Source organism: Neofelis nebulosa, chromosome 10, assembly GCF_028018385.1.
Source record: "Neofelis nebulosa isolate mNeoNeb1 chromosome 10, mNeoNeb1.pri, whole genome shotgun sequence".
NCBI classification, from domain to species: domain Eukaryota; kingdom Metazoa; phylum Chordata; class Mammalia; order Carnivora; family Felidae; genus Neofelis; species Neofelis nebulosa.
In genome coordinates this window covers 54989973-55006065 of record NC_080791.1, presented here as the reverse complement: position 1 = coordinate 55006065, position 16093 = coordinate 54989973, and the positions used below count along the sequence as shown (strand labels likewise).

General features: G+C 37.5%; 1 protein-coding gene across 6 annotated transcripts in view; it reads right to left on the bottom strand.

Annotated features, from left to right (window-relative positions):
- Positions 1-16093, bottom strand: part of GDPD4 (glycerophosphodiester phosphodiesterase domain containing 4) — a 177868-nt gene that overhangs the window by 99817 nt on the left and 61958 nt on the right. For 5 of the 6 annotated variants that reach the window (XM_058687680.1, XM_058687682.1, XM_058687677.1 and 2 more), the window contains exons 8-11: positions 15270-15344; positions 14354-14499; positions 13899-13981; positions 9999-10155 (exon numbers count right to left, since the gene is read on the bottom strand). In XM_058687680.1, coding sequence (XP_058543663.1) covers positions 9999-10155; positions 13899-13981; positions 14354-14499; positions 15270-15344 — 461 coding nt within the window. The remainder of the gene's footprint in view (positions 1-9998; positions 10156-13898; positions 13982-14353; positions 14500-15269; positions 15345-16093) is intronic. The other variant, XM_058687679.1, reaches the window with a different exon arrangement.

The following is a 16093-nucleotide window of genomic DNA, read 5'->3' as shown; positions in this document are numbered from 1 at the left end:
TCATAATAGTAGAAGACTTCAACACCCCACTCACAGCAATGGACAGATCATCTAATCAAAAAATCAACAAGGAAACAATGGCTTTGAATGACATACTGGACCAGATGGACTTAACAAACATATTCAGAACATTTCATCTTAAAGCAGAATATACATTCTTCTCCAGGGCACATGGAACATTCTCCAGAATAGATCATATACTGGGACACAAATCAGCCCTAAGTACAAAAAGATCAAGATCATACCATGCATCTTTTCAGACCACACACTATGAAACTCGAAATCAACCACAAGAAAAAATTTGGAAAGGTAACAAACACTTGGAGACTGAAGAACATCCTACTAAAGAATGAATGGGCTAACCAAGAAGTTAAAGAGGAAATTAAAAAGTGTATGGAAGTCAATGAAAATGATAACACTACAGCCCAAAACCTCTGGGACGCAGCAAAGATGGTCATATGAGGAAAGCATATAGCAATCCAGGCCTTCCTAAAGAAGGAAGAAAGATCTCAAATACACAACCTAACCTTATGCCTTAAGGAGCTGGAAAAAGAACAGCAAATAAAACCCAACACCAGAAGAAGACAGGAAATAATAAAGATTAGAGCAGAAATTAATGCTATCAAAACAAAAAAAAAACAAAACAAAAAAACAAAAACAAAACAGTAGAACAGATCAATGAAACCAGAAGCTGGTTCTTTGAAAGAATTAACAAAAATAATTAAACCAATAGTCAGTTTGATCAAAAAGAAAAAGGAAAGGACCCAAATAAATAAAATCAAGAATGAAGAGGAGAGATCACAACCAACACAGCAGAAATAAAAACAATAATAAGAGAATATTATAAACAATTATATGCCAATAAAATGGGCAATCGGGAAGAAATGGGCAAATTCCTAGAAACATATACACTACCAAAACTGAAACAGGAAGAAATAGAAAATTTGAACAGACCCATAACCGGTAAGGAAATTGAGTTAGTAATAAAAAATCTGCCAAAAAACAAGAGTCCGGGGCCAGATGGCTTTCCAGGGGAATTCTACCAAATATTTAAGGAAGAATTAACACCTATTCTCTTGAAGCTGTCCCAAAAAACAGAAATGGAAGGAAAACTTCCAAACTCTTTCTCACCACTCTCGCCATGTTATTCAACATAGTATTGGAAGTCTTAGCCTCTGCAATGAGACAACACAAAGAAATAAAAGACATCCAAATTGGCCAGGAGGAGGTCGAACTTTCACTCTTTGCAGATCACTTGATACGCTATGGAAAACCCAAAAGATTCCACCAAAAAACTCCTAGAATTGATTCATGAAGTCAGAAAAGTTTCAGGATATAAAATCAACACACAGAAATCAGTTGCATTCCTATACACCGACAATGAAGCAACAGGAAAAGAAATCGAGGAATCGATCCCATTGACAGTTGCACCAAAACCCATAAAATACCTAGGAATAAATCTAACCAAACAGGTGAAAAATCTATACGCTGAAAACTATAGAAAGCTTATGAAAGAAATTGAAGAAGACACAAAAAAATGGAAAAAGATTCCATGCTCCTGGATAGGAAGAACAAATATTGTTAAAATGTCAATACTACACAAAGCAATCTACATATTCAATGCAATCCCTATCAAAATAACACCAGCATTCTTCACAGAGCTAGAACAAATAATCCTAAAATTTGTATGGAACAACAAAAGGCCCCAAATAGCCAAAGCGACCTTAAAAAAGAAAACCAAGGCAGGAGGACCACAATCCCAGACTTCAAGCTATACTACAAAGCTGTAATCATCAAGGCAGTATGGTACTGGCACAAGAATAGACATTCAGATCAATGGAACAGAATAGAGAACCCAGAAATGGACCCACAAACGTATGGCCAACTAATCTTTGACAAAGCAGAAAAGAATATCCAATGGAATAAAGACAGTCTCTTCAGCAAGTCGTTTTAAGAAAACTGGGCAGCAACATGCAGAAGAATGGACCTGGACCACTTTCTTACACCATACACAAAAATAAACTCAAAATGTATGTAAGACCTAAATGTAAGACAGGAAGCCATCAAAATCCTCAAGGAGAAAGAAGGTAAAACCTCTCTGATCTTGGCCGCAGCAACTTCTTACTCAACACGTCTCTGGAAGCAAGGGAAACAAAAGCAAAAATGAACTATTGGGACCTCATCAAAATAAAAAGCTTCTGCACAGTGAAGGAAAAAATCAGCAGAACTAAAAAGCAACCAACAGAATGGGAGAAGATATTTGCAAATGACATATCAGATAAAGGGTTAGTATCCAAAATCTATAAAGAACTTATCAAACTCAACACCCAAAAAACAAAGAATCCAGTGAGGAAATGGGCAAAAGACACGAATAGACACTTCTCCAAAGAAGACATCCAGATGGTCAACCGACACATGAAAAAATGCTCAACATCACTCATCACCAGGGAAATACAAATCAAAACCACAATGAGATACTACCTCACACCTGTCAGAATGGCTAACATTAACAACTCAGGCAACAACAGATGTTGGCAGGGATGCTGAGAAAGAGGATGTCTTTTGCATCATTGGTAGGAATGCAAGCTGGTGCAGCCACTCTGGAGAACAGTATGGAGGTTCCTCAAAAAACTAAAAACAGAACTACCCTACAACCCAGCAATTGCACTACTAGGCATCTATCCAAGGGATACAGGTGTGCTGTTTCGAAGGGACACATGCACCCCCATGTTCATAGCAGCGCTATCAACAATAGCCGAAGTATGGAAAGAGCCCAAATGTCCATTGATGGATGAATGGCTAAAGAAGTGGTATATCTATACAATGGAGTATTACTCGGCAATCAAAAAGAATGAAATCTTGCCATTTGCAGCTACGTGGATGGAACCAGAGGGTATTGTGCTAAGTGAAATTAGAGTAAGAGAAAAATCATATGACTTCACTCCTATGAGGACTTTAAGAGACAAAACAGATGAACATAAGGGAAGGGAAACAAAAATAATATAAAAACAGGAAGAGGGACAAAACAGAAGAGACTCATAAATATGGAGAACAAACTGAGGGTTACAGGAAGGGTTGTGGGAGGAGGGATTGGCTAAATGGGTAAGAGGCACTAAGGAATCTACTCCTGAAATCATTGTTGCACTATATGCTAAGTAATTTGGATGTAAATTTAAAAAAAATAAAAAATAAAACAAGTTAAAAAATAAAATAAAAAAGAATTGTTTGTACTATTTCTGTGAAAAATGCTGTTGGTATTTTGATAGGGACTGCATTAAATCTGTAGATTGCTTTGGACAGTATAGATATTTTAACAATGTTTGTTCTTCTAATCCATGAGCATGGAATGTCTTTCCATTTGTTTGTGTCACCTTCCATTTCTTTTACCACTTTTATAGCTTTCAGAGTTGTGTCTTTCACTTCCTTAGTTAAGTTTATTACTAGGTACTTTTTTATTTTTGGTGCAACTGTAAAAGGGATTGTTTTCTTAATTTCTCTTTCTGCCACTTCATTATTAATGTATTCTTGTCTATTGATTTTGTATCCTGCAACCTTACTGAATTCATTCATTACTTCTATTAGTATTTTTGGTGGAGGCTTTCAAGTTTTCTATATATAGTATCATGCCATCTGCAAATTGTGACAGTACTTCTTCCTTACCAATTTGGATGTCTTTGATTTATTTATTTGTTTATTTATTTATGTAGGCGGGGGGGGAGGTCTGGTTGCTGTGGCTAAGATTTCCAGTACTACGTTGAATAAAAGTGATGAGAGTGGGCATCCTTGTCTTGCTCATGATCTTATAGAAAAAACTCTCAGTTTTTTGCCAGTATAATGTTCACTGTGAGTTTTTCATAGATGGCCTTTATTATGTTGAGGTATGTTCCCTTTAAACCTACTTTGTTGAGGACTTTTATCATGAATGGATGTTGTACTCTGTCAAATGCTTTTATGCATCTATTAAAATGATATGGTTTTTATCCATTCTCTTGTTGATGTGACGTACCATGATGATTGATTTGCAAATACTGAACCACCCCTGCATACTAGGAATAAATCAGACTTGATTGTGGTGAGTGATTTTTTTAATGTATTATTGGATTCAGTTTGATAATATTTTGTTGAGGATTTTTGTATCTATGTTCATCAGAGATCCTGGCCTATAGTTTTTTTTTTTTTTTATAGTGTCTTTATCTGGTTTTGGTATGAGGGTAATGCTGGCCTCATACAATGAATTTGGAAGCTTTCCTTCCTCTTCTATTTTTTGGAATATTTTGAGAAGAATAGGTATCAAGTCTTCTTTAAACGTTTAGAATTCTTCTGTGAAGCTGTCTGGTCTTGGACTTTTGTTGTTGGAAAATTTTTGATTACTAATTCAATTTCATTGCAGGGAATTTGTTCAAATTTTCTATTTCTTCCTGCTTCAATTTTGGTAGGTTATATGTTTCTAGGAATTTATCCCATTTCTTCTATGTTGTCCAATATGCTGGCATATAAGTTTGTATTCTTTCATAATCCTTCATATTACTCTGGTGTCAGTTGTTATTTCTCCTCTTTAATTTCTGAATTTTGTTTATTCTTTTGTGGTTTTTTTGATGAGTCTGAAAAACCTTTAGTTTTTCAATTTTGTTGATCTTTTCAAAGGACAAGCTCCTGGTTTCACTGATTTTTTCTATTGTTTTTTGGTTTCTATTTCAATTATTTCTGCTCTGATCTCTATTCTTTCCATCCTTCTACTGGTTTGGGGTCTTGTTCTTCTTTTTCTATTTCCTTTAGGTGTAAGGTTAGGTTGTTTATTGGAAATTGTTTTTGTTTCTGGAAGTAGGTTTGTATTGGTATAAACTTCCCTCTTAGAACTGCTTTTGCTGAATCCAAAGGTGTTGGACCATTGTGTTTTCATTTTAATTTGTTTCCACATATTTTTTCATTTCCTCTTTGTTGACCCATTTCTTATTAGCATGTTATTTAACCTCCATGTATTTGTGTTCATTCCAGATTTGTTTTTCTTGTGGTTGATTTCTAGTTTTTTAGTGTTGTAGTCAAAAGAAGCACGACATGACTTAGATCATTTTGAATTTGTTGGGGCTTGTTTTTTGGCCTAATAGGTGAACTATTCTGGAAAATGCTCCATATGCACTTGAGAAGAATGTGTATTCTACCATTCTGGGATAGAAATGTTTTGAATATATCTGTTACATCTATCTGATCCAGTATGTCATTCAAAGGCACTGTTTCTTTGTTAATTTTTTGTTTGGATGATCTATCCATTGATGCAAATAGGGTGTTAAAGTCCCCTACTATTATTGTATTATGATCAATTAGTTCCTTTATGTTTGTTATTAGTTGCTTTATGTATTTGGTTGCTTTCATGTTGAGTGCATAAATATTTATAATTGTTGTATCTTCTTACTGGATCGTTCCCTTTATGATTATGTAGTGTCCTTCTTTGTCTCTTGTTATGGTCTTGTTTTAAAATCAGTTTTGTCTGTGGACACCTGGGTGGCTCAGTCGGTTAAGCATCCAACTTCAGCTCAGGTCACGATCTTGCATTTGTGAGTTCAAGCCCTGCGTCGGACTGTGTGCTGACAGCTCAGAGCCTGGAGCCTGCTTCAGATTCTGTGTCTCCCTCTCTATCTGCCCTCCCCTGCTCATGCTCTGTCTCCCTCTCTCTCTCAAAAATAAACATCAAAAAAATGTTTTAATCAATATGTCTGATATAAGTATTGTTACCTGGCTTTCTTTTCATTTCCATTTGCATGATAAATGCTTTTCCATCCCTTCACTTTCATTCTGCATGTGTCTTTAGGTCTGAAGTGAGTCTCTTATAGGCAGCATATAGATGGGTCTTGTGCTTTTATCTATTTTGTCACCCTACATCTTTTGATTGGAGCATTTAGTCTATTTACATTCCAAGTAATTATTGATAGGTATGTACTTATTGATATTTTTTTAAGTTTTATTTATTTATTTTGAGAAACAGAGAGACAGTGAGAGAATATGGGTAGGTGCAGAGAGAGGGGGAGAGACAGAATCCCAAGCAGGCTCCCTGCTCAATTTGGAGCCTGACGCAGGGCTTGATTTCATGATTGTGAGATTTTGCCCTGAGCCAGTATCAAGAGTTGGATGCTTACCTGACTGAGCCACCCAGGCATCCCACTTACTGCTATTTTAAAATCTATTTTAACTTTTCTCTGTTATACTTGGGCAAAAAATTATTTGTATTTAGTATCTTGTTCTCACTGACTCCACAGAATTCAGATACAATTACTTTTTATTGAGTCTCTACTTTTCATGGCACTGCAGTCATTTACAGAAGTTGAATAAAAATCTATCCTCCTTTTCACTCAGATATGATTTAACAAACTGTGCATTCAAGGCCAAATCTAGAGGATCATATTTAAGAATACATTCCATTCAATCAGATATGAAAGTCCCCAGTCTCTGTTTAGGACATAGATGTAACTGATATTTGAAATCCATGCTCGTAAGTCTTCCTAAGCAAACTTGTATCTGTTGTCGCACACTGCCCCAGCATTACAGGTAGTAAGAAAGGTCACTGCCTAGCAGAAACAAAAGAGGAATTTGTCCACAGTTGTAGGCATACAGGTCAAAACTGGTAGAAATGAATTTCTTATTTTATAAATAATAATGATGAAAAGAGCTCTAGAATGATAGGGACTATTACAAATAAAATTTTGGATTCTGTACATAATCTCCAGACAGAACTTAATTTGACAGACTTAGCTGTTGTTTAACACAATCTGGCTCTAGATTTGCTGATTATACAACAAGGATCCTTATGTGTGTTAAATGACACTTCTTACTAAAGCTATGTAAATTAATAAAGCTAAATAACACAATAAAGCTAACAGTAACACACTGAGCCCAGACTCTAAATAATCTATAGATGTTAATTATGAATACAAAAAGAGACTGTCCAATTATTCGGACTAGAAACAAGGCAAAAAGTTGATTGCTGGACCATACAGTGTCACATTAGCACATTCTTTAACAAACCCATCTAAGGGTCAACAGATTCTTAGGGGAATGAATTTACCTTTGTTTGAATTACTATTTACTACTGATTAAGGCAACACTATGGAAAGTTAGATGTTAGCTTGTGGAAAACTGATAAAAATGTAAATGATTTTTGTCCAGTAGAGACGCAAATGATTTTTTTCTGGTAGAGAAGATCACTCCAAAGGTATAGTTTATTGTAACTTAGTTAATATACTAAGTTTGTATCTAACTTAGCAATCTAATTTCAGCATTTCTTTGTTGCACTGACTATATGCATGTTGGTTTGTCACTTCTCTTTTGAGTGGGTTTTGCCATCCTGCTTTGTTCTCTCATTTATGTGCTAAATAAAATTTACGCTCACTATCTAGTTGCATGAGAATTATATTTTTATCATTTTGAGAATTATACTTTCACAAAAGGATATAAGAAAACTACAGAAATGTTGGTTTTTCTGGAGAAACAGGAACTCAGCTGAGCTTTCAGGAATAATAACCAGCACTTTTCTATTTTTATTTCATTATCGATCAGATTAACGATTTAATTTTCACCAAGAATCTAAAGAATAATAAATATGCTAACAAATAGTGATCAACTCACCACTATCATCTTTCCACAATTATACAAATCCAATGAAGAGTGACCTGAATAATCTTTACAAAGAAAACCAATCTCTTTGCTATGAAAAAGTATCCAAATATCCAAATCTTTTAAATCACATGCCAATACCACTTAAACCACCCCTGACTGCACAGCATGCAAGCAAAGAAAACATCACCATTAAATCTAAAAATAAAGCCCCCTAGATAACCATATTTGAACTCCAGGTTTCAGGATACTCCCCAGTAGCCATAGTAATAGTATAACGAAATAGTGTAAGCCTGCCACCTAAATATGCTAAAATAAAACTATCAATCCTAAAAAAAATCCACAAAAATGTATCACAATAACATATCCAACCCTACCACTGAAAATAAGTAAGAATTTATGAGCCATACATTATACATCAGAAACAGTATCAGCCTTTTCCTCTGGAACACATTTGCCAAAACATTAACTATGGCTAACTAATCTAATATATACATTCTAATGGAACATCTCTAGTTTGTATGTGTCTATTCGTGTATGATGAGACACACAAAGAGCCTACATACACACAAAAACCTGGAATATCAGAGTAATCTTATTATTTTCACAGATGTAAACAGTATTTATAGGCTATGTACCCCTATAAGAACAAGTTTTCTGACAAGATACAGTAATTACAAATCCACTTTCAGCTATCTCTTCTATTAACACTAGTTAATAGAATGAAATTGAAATGGGTAAGTCTATTTTTACATAATGCTTTACTTAACACCATTTTTACATGAAAAAGAATCCAGTAAATTGTCAAGATTAATATCAAATGTAAGTAAAATTCCAGTCTACCCCAATACACAATTAAAAATACCTTAAGACTTATTTTCCTAATTATAATTACCTGATAAGAGAGTTATTACAACAGCTGACTCCATACCACACTATATCTGATGCTACAGGTGCTAGCAATATAAACGCCTGCTCTCTGCCATGCTCAGATGTTTATTTTCAAAATCAAATTCTCAAAGGAATATATTTGATTGGTATAACTCAGGTTACATGGATTCCCTCTAGACATATTATTAGCTGAAAACTGTAAGCTGTTTTGTTTTCTTTAATATTTTTGAGGAGGCAGGTTTGATCTTGACCATTTGCAAATCTGACCTTTTATTTTAGCTACTTTAAAATACTCAGGATAATTCTAAACTCTCTAACTCTATAGTTATTTAAGCACTGCTATAATCTCCTCTCAGCATGTTTTCTGAGGTGGTTCTCCAAATCTACCTCCCATCTCCTCCCTACCTCCCTTCTCTCTTTCCTTCCCTCTATCTTTCTCTTCCTCTTTCATGCGTGCACACATGCACACCATTTTCACTCTTGTTCCTGTATACTGTAATCTCTGAAACACACCATCATCATTGCCCATGGTTCCCATTAGTAATGATCTTTCCTCTGATCAAATGATACCTTTGCATGAAGTATTCTTTAACTCTCTCCAGTGGAAGCATTCACTCTTGTCTTTAAACTACACTGTATACAGCAATGCTTTATATTTTACCACACCTTTACTAGGCTATTTATCTCCTTCTTCAAGATTCCCCTAACTCCATCCCTCAGACTGAATTAGAAGTTGCTCTTGTGTGCTCCTAAGCAATCTGACTCTAGTTTAGTACTCATCACAGTGTACTGTCATTGTCTCTTCTAGCCTGTGAACTCCATTAGGGCTGAGTATGTGTTTATTCACCATCGTATTCCACATACCTAGTACCCAAAAGGTACACAATAAATATTTATTGAATGATAAAAAGGAGTCAAGTCCAAATATGTTTCCCAGTATGCTTCATCTATAATTGTGAGCTACTCAAAATGCCTAGGAAAATGCTATGTACAGTGTAGACACACTGAAAGTTTATGAGATGCTTGGATAAAAAGGAATTAAATGACAAAAGTAAGTTGGCAAGTTCATCTTCAGAATTTTTAGTGAATATAGAAAGTAGCAGGGGCGCCTGGGTGGCGCAGTCGGTTAAGCGTCCGACTTCAGCCAGGTCACGATCTCGCGGTCCGTGAGTTCGAGCCCCGCGTCAGGCTCTGGGCTGATGGCTCGGAGCCTGGAGCCTGTTTCCGATTCTGTGTCTCCCTCTCTCTCTGCCCCTCCCCCGTTCATGCTCTGTCTCTCTCTGTCCCAAAAATAAATAAAAAACGTTGAAAAAAAAAAAATTTAGAAAGTAGCAGTCAGACTGGCTGCATTTCTGGAAAAGCCCTCCTGTCAATGCTACAGTTCTGCTACCAAACGGGGATGAAATCTTGTGTATGCTTGTCTTTATTTCTAGGAGAAGCATATGACTTCGTACAGTAGAGGGATTCAGTACAGGTTTGTTGAGCTGGGGAATGTGTCTTACCTGTGACTGTACAAACCATTTGCCTGCATTCAGAGTCGACAGGAAACTCCACAGGAAGAAGCTAGAATGTGTGATGGAGGCATTTGGCTGGACGTTCCTAATATTGGTTGTTCTTCTCAGGTCATTGTCATGCATGAGAAAAGGCACCTGATCATAACTGCGGGCAGAAGGGGAAAAGAAGAGGGAGATAGGCTGAACTCAGCCACCTTGGTAGACAGGGTTCTCAGAAAGCCCATCAATGTCACAAGTCTTACTGGGGTTCCTTACTCCCTCCCAAATGAGGGTGCCTGGGTTCGTCAATTGGTTAAGCATCCAATTCTTGATCTCGGCTCCGGTCATGATCTCACAGTTCATGAAATCAAGACCCGCATCTAGCTCTGTGCTGACAGCACAGAGCTTGCTTGGGACTCTCTCTCTGCACCTTTCTGTCTGTCTGTCTGTCTCTCTCTCTCTCTCAAAATAAATAAACTGCAAAAAAATTTTTTGAAAAAAAAATCCTTCAAAAATGAAAGAAAAGAGGTTGCTGGGGGAAATTGCAGAGTAGGAAGCACCAGGAATCTGTAGCTCCACCAACTACCAACAATTGTACTGGCAGACTCAGTCTAATATAACTATTTTGGAACTCTGGAATATACTAAAAGCTTACAACTTCCATAGGAAGGCTTGCACTTAAATCAGGGTTAATTTGGGTCAATTTTAGGTCTTAGCCCAGTAGCAACTACCAATCCCCCACTCCAGCCACAAGGCAAAAAACTGTAGATAGTTCTAAAAGCAGCTTTAACAGCAGCTGGTGAGAGCCAGAGTGGCAAAAACAATCCTGTAATCCAAATATAGGGGATCTGTGTTCTGGTCACTGTTTGTTGCTTTTTGACACAGAAGGGTAGACAGAAAGTCAAGCAGCCATTGTTGTACCTACTCCCACTCTTGCAAAGTCCTCCCTTTCTGGCTAAAGTGACTGCCAGGAAATTTAAAGGACTAACACTCTTTTTACCCTCCTTCATTTTTCTCCTTTTCTCCTTTTCTCCAACATTAAAGGCTAGCATGTTTTAGGTATATGGTATAATATTTCACATCCTTTTGTTCTGTGAGTCCCTTGACTGATTTTTACAGAAATACTTATTTTTACTGCTTTTGTGTTTCCTATTAACTCTAATGGTCTTTCCTTTCCACTCAAAGAGTCCCCTTTAACATTTCTTGTAGGGCTGGCATAGTGATCATGAACTCCTTTAGTTTTTGTTTGTCTGAAAAACTCTTTATCTCTCCTTCTACTCTGAATGATAGCCTTGCTGCATAGAGTACTTTTGGCTGTAGACTATTCCCCTTTGAATATATCATTCCACTCCCTTCTGGATTGCAGAGTTTTTGATGAAAAATCTGCTCATAGCCTTATAAGGTTTCTCTTGTGTCTTTTCTCTTGTTGCTTTTAAGTCTTTTTCTTTATCATTACTTTTTACCACTTTGATTACTATGTGTGGGCTTATTTTGGTTGATTTTGTTGGGGTATCTCTATGCCTCCTGGATCTGGATAGCTGTTTCCTTCCCCAGATTGGGGAGGTTTTCAGCTCTTATTTCTTCAAATAAACTTTCTATCTCTCCTCTTCTCTTTCTTCTCCTTCTGGGAAACCTATAATGTGAATGTTATTATGCTTGATGGAGTCACTGAGTTCCCTAAGTTTATTCTCCTTTTCATGATTCTTGTTTCTCATTCATTCAGCTTGATTACCTCCCATTACTCTGTCTTTGTCTTCTAGATCATTAAGCCATTCCTCCGCTTCTTTCAACCTGTTATTTATTCCATCAAGTGTATTTTTATTTATTGTGTTCTTCACCTCTGAATGGTTCTTTATGTTTTCTATCTCTGTTTTAAGGGTCTCACTGATGACCTCCACTCTCTTCTGAAGTCCAGTGAGTATCTTTACGATCATTACTTCAAATTCTCTATTAGGCATGTTACTTATATCTGTTTCACTTAGGTCTCTTCCTGTGGTTTTATCCTGTTCATTTGTGACATATTCCTCTGTCTCCTCATTTTGCCTAGCTCTCTGTGTCTGTTTCTGTGTGTTAGGAAAGTCACTTATGTCTCTTGCTCTTGAAAGTAGTGGGCAGGATGTGCACTTTTAAGTAGGTGAATTTTGTCCAGTTTTTTTTTGTTTTTTTTTTGTAATTCTTGGAAAAATTAATCTTAACTATAGAGAATCTGCTTACTCCATTTTATCTGGAACAGAAGTTCCAGTAGCTATACTCCCTCAGGTTCCCTTTCACCTCTTTTGGTAGTTAGCCACATTTTACTTCCTAGTAATTCTTGATATTACATTTTTACTGTTCAAGTTACTGGTGTGGTATTTGTGTCCTGACTGGACACTGATATGCAATTTTTGGTAATGATAAATTTTAGGGTATGACCATAAATGTGGATGGTGCAGAGACAACCAGCAAAGAAACTGAGGGGTTGGAAGGATCATCTGCATCAAAGTTGAAGTCACAGCAATAATAGAAGAGAGAAAGACAGTATGCCAGGAGCTCACTGGCTCAGCACCTTTACCACATTATGCCAGGGCCACCAGGCACTTCAACAAATGAACCCAGGGGCTCTGGTAGAATATCTATTTTCAACCCCGAGTCAAACATTCTGCATGAAACAGTTGTCATTTAACATTAAGAATGCCAGTCAGAGGTCAGGAAATCTAGTTTTAATTCTGGCTTTATCATTTACATTCTAGCCTTACAACCTTAATAACACACTTCCCTTATTTGAATCTAGGTTCAAACCACATTCCCTCATCTGTGAAACAGAATGTTAATTTCTCTTCTGTTTGCTCCACAGAAAGGCTGTAAAGGGAATTTGTATACACCACATTATCTAATATACCCATGGTACAGATGAAGCCTTTCTATTTCCAGTTGCCCAGGTACATAGGTTCTACAGCAAAGCATGTCTTTTTGTCCTCACCCCTACTCTGATCCATCTTCTTTTGCTTTCTCTTGGACACTGTTATAGTCTACTACCCTTTTCCCTGACAACTCTCCCTCATATGCTGCCAGATGAGTCTTTCTAAAACAATAAAGTAATCTGTCCTCTAAAATCTACCATAGCTACCTATTACACATTTAGGGATCTCCATGATCCAGCCTTAGTGAGCCTTACAGCCATACCTCTTCCTCATATAGCCTCTCTTGTCCCCAGAACATATCACTTTTAGAATCCATACAGGTTAGCTTGCTAATCTACAAACTTGCATTTCTCATTCAGATGCCTTTGAATAAACTGTTTCCTCTACCTGGAATACCTTCTTTCCCCATATCTGATTGGTAAAATGATATTTTTCCCTCAAGACAACACAAACACAATTCTGAGGACACAGATCTTTTTCACACCATAGGTGGTGGGTGGCCTTTTCCTCCACTGAGGTTCCACTGCATTTGACTTATTCGTCTCTGGAAGGAACTTAGCACAAATGGTTTTATACTCTGGCTATTGTAAATACGCCATGTCTCCTTCACTGGATGGCAACATCTCTTAGGCATGGCTACCTCTTATTTGCCTCTTTCTAGCACTCAGAAGAAAGCCTAGAATATAGTAGGTGCCCAGGGAATGTTAAGAAGGTTGCTAAGAGAATGCATAGGGTTAAACTGTTAGAATGCTTTGCAATGAGGACGGTTTGAATTATGTACAGAGGCTATATAGCATGTATATGATTTATGAGACTATGTTGAGAATGCAGGGGTACAGATGTATGGTTCATAAGGAAGAAGTGGTTCGCATGTGTGCTATGTGCATAGTGCCAAATGAACACCAGGAGAAACTTCCCAGGGCTTGCCCTCTCTACATCTTGGGCCATACTGTTTGTCTTCTATGGCACTGGCCTTATCTCCTCCCCACCCCAGCCCCTGCTTTCCTACCTTAATTGTACATCACTCTCCAGCCCATAGGCCCCTTGTTCAACAGCCTTCTCAAAGGACATCATGGTATTCTCAGGCCCCAACTGTGGAAGAAAAGAACATCAGCCCCTATACCTCAGAGTCTCTCTTCCCAACATTCCTTTATGGCTGTAATGAAAGTGCAGTAATGAAAGTGCTTTAGGAAGCTGAGTCTGGATCCCTTGGCAATTTTTTCAAAGAGCCTGCCTTATATTCTCCTCTACTCAATCTGCTCATGTGAGGCAATGTCACTGGGCACAGCAGAGAAAACCCAAAAGTTAGCTGGCCTGGGTTCAAGTCCAACCTCTATAATTAACTCCTTTTCTTGTCATTTCAAGCCAACCCCTTTATCTCTGCAGGGATTCCTATGGTTCTGAGGTCCCATTCCCTCATCCACACACCCCATGCATACCTCTACTCACTATTCTCAGACTTACCATGGGCGCACCTCTATGTCCAAAGAAGTCTGGTTTGGGTCCCAATTTATCCTCCTCCTGAATGCAGGGAGAATGAATCCCCAATGGCACAATATACAGACATAAAAGGATAAGGAAAAAAGGCAATCCAATAGCCACCTGTAGAGCTGAAAAATTAGGAGAGAAGAAGTGAGAAGAAAGCAGAAGAGGAATACAGAACTATCTCCAAGCAACTAACTATCCCAGGAGCAGTCAGTAAATAGCTAGTCTATTGGTTTCATAGACTCTGTGGACTGGGTGATTTACTCTCCATTTCTGTCACATCCTCACTAATTTTCAGTGATTTGAAGGTACAGGGATATCCAAATACAAGCATTGTTATTAAGAAAAGAAATCCTAGAACTGTACATTTACAAGGGAATGAACTGTGCAAGAGGTAGGATGAAGAGAGAATGTTAAGGGATACCTTCTCAGGAGGAAGAGCAGTTTGGCTGGTTCTGAGAAAGCCCTGAAGCTTGTAAAGATGGGCCTAAAGTGCCCATATTTAAGCCTGTGCAATATTAGTGGAAGGGGTACTAGCTGAATCTGAATTCAAAGCCAGACTCCACCACTTTGTAATTGCGTCACTAAGGACATGTTGCTTAACCTCTCTGGGTCATCATTTTCTTCATCCTGAAAAATGGGGCTATCTTGCTAAAACATACCTCACAGAACTGATGGTACAATGATGAGTCATAACAGGTAATCAGTAAGTATTAGGCATTTGCTCTTCTGTTTCTCTCCCTCACCCCCCACCAAGCCTGTCCACAATACCTGTTACCGCTGGCCATTCCCCCAACACTTACTATTTTAGACTTCTGAAAATTTTACCAAGTTGCACATTTTTAAGTTACCACTTATGCTCCAGTCCTTGTAAATCTAGATCTTCAGCTCTAACCTCTCAACTTTGTGAGTATATTACATCCCTTGGCTGTTTCTCTGTCATACATCATCTTGTATCTTCTCATTCTAACTAAAATTTAGGAAATGAAGAAGAAGAGTTCATTATTATCCCCTTTAAGATCTTGCCCCAGACACATTTCCTAAAATCCACTACTTACTCATAAACACTTGTACAAGCACACAATGGCAAAGGATCAAGCCAGTCTTTCTTTTGCCTGCATCCTTCCACAAGTCAGGAAGTAAACACTCCTTGTTTAACCAATAGTAAAAAGAGAGATGCCCAGAAAAGAACCTAGTTTTTTTTAGTAAAGGTGCTGAAAGATAACTTCAGCTGAAAGATAACTTCAAAACCATTTAGTATAAGGCTGTGATTCTCTTTTGTTTCCATGATATCAGGGCAAAGAAAAGAATGGAGAGGAAATCAGTGGCAGAGGCAGACATTGCTGTTTCTGCTGTAAGTCCCCAGGTGTGTCAGGGACTCATAGGAGACAGCTTTGAACGACTAGGATGGAACCAGGGGTATCTGGACCTATCATAAGTTCATTAGCCGAAACTAGTAATATGTGATACAAACAAAAGGAACTGTGACTTGTACCATCACTGGTCAAATTAAAATGTACCTCTATTCTCACCCCACCCTAAATCCATTATCAGACAATATGTAATAACATAGAGAAAATTCTTATTTTTCTAGAAGAAGAATCCCTCTTCATTATGAGACTTTTGGGTTAGGGAAATGCTGACAGGCCACATATGGTTGTGAATTCGACCATAAAGAGCACGTCCGAGTAACAAGCTAAATGAATTTCCAAGAGGTGT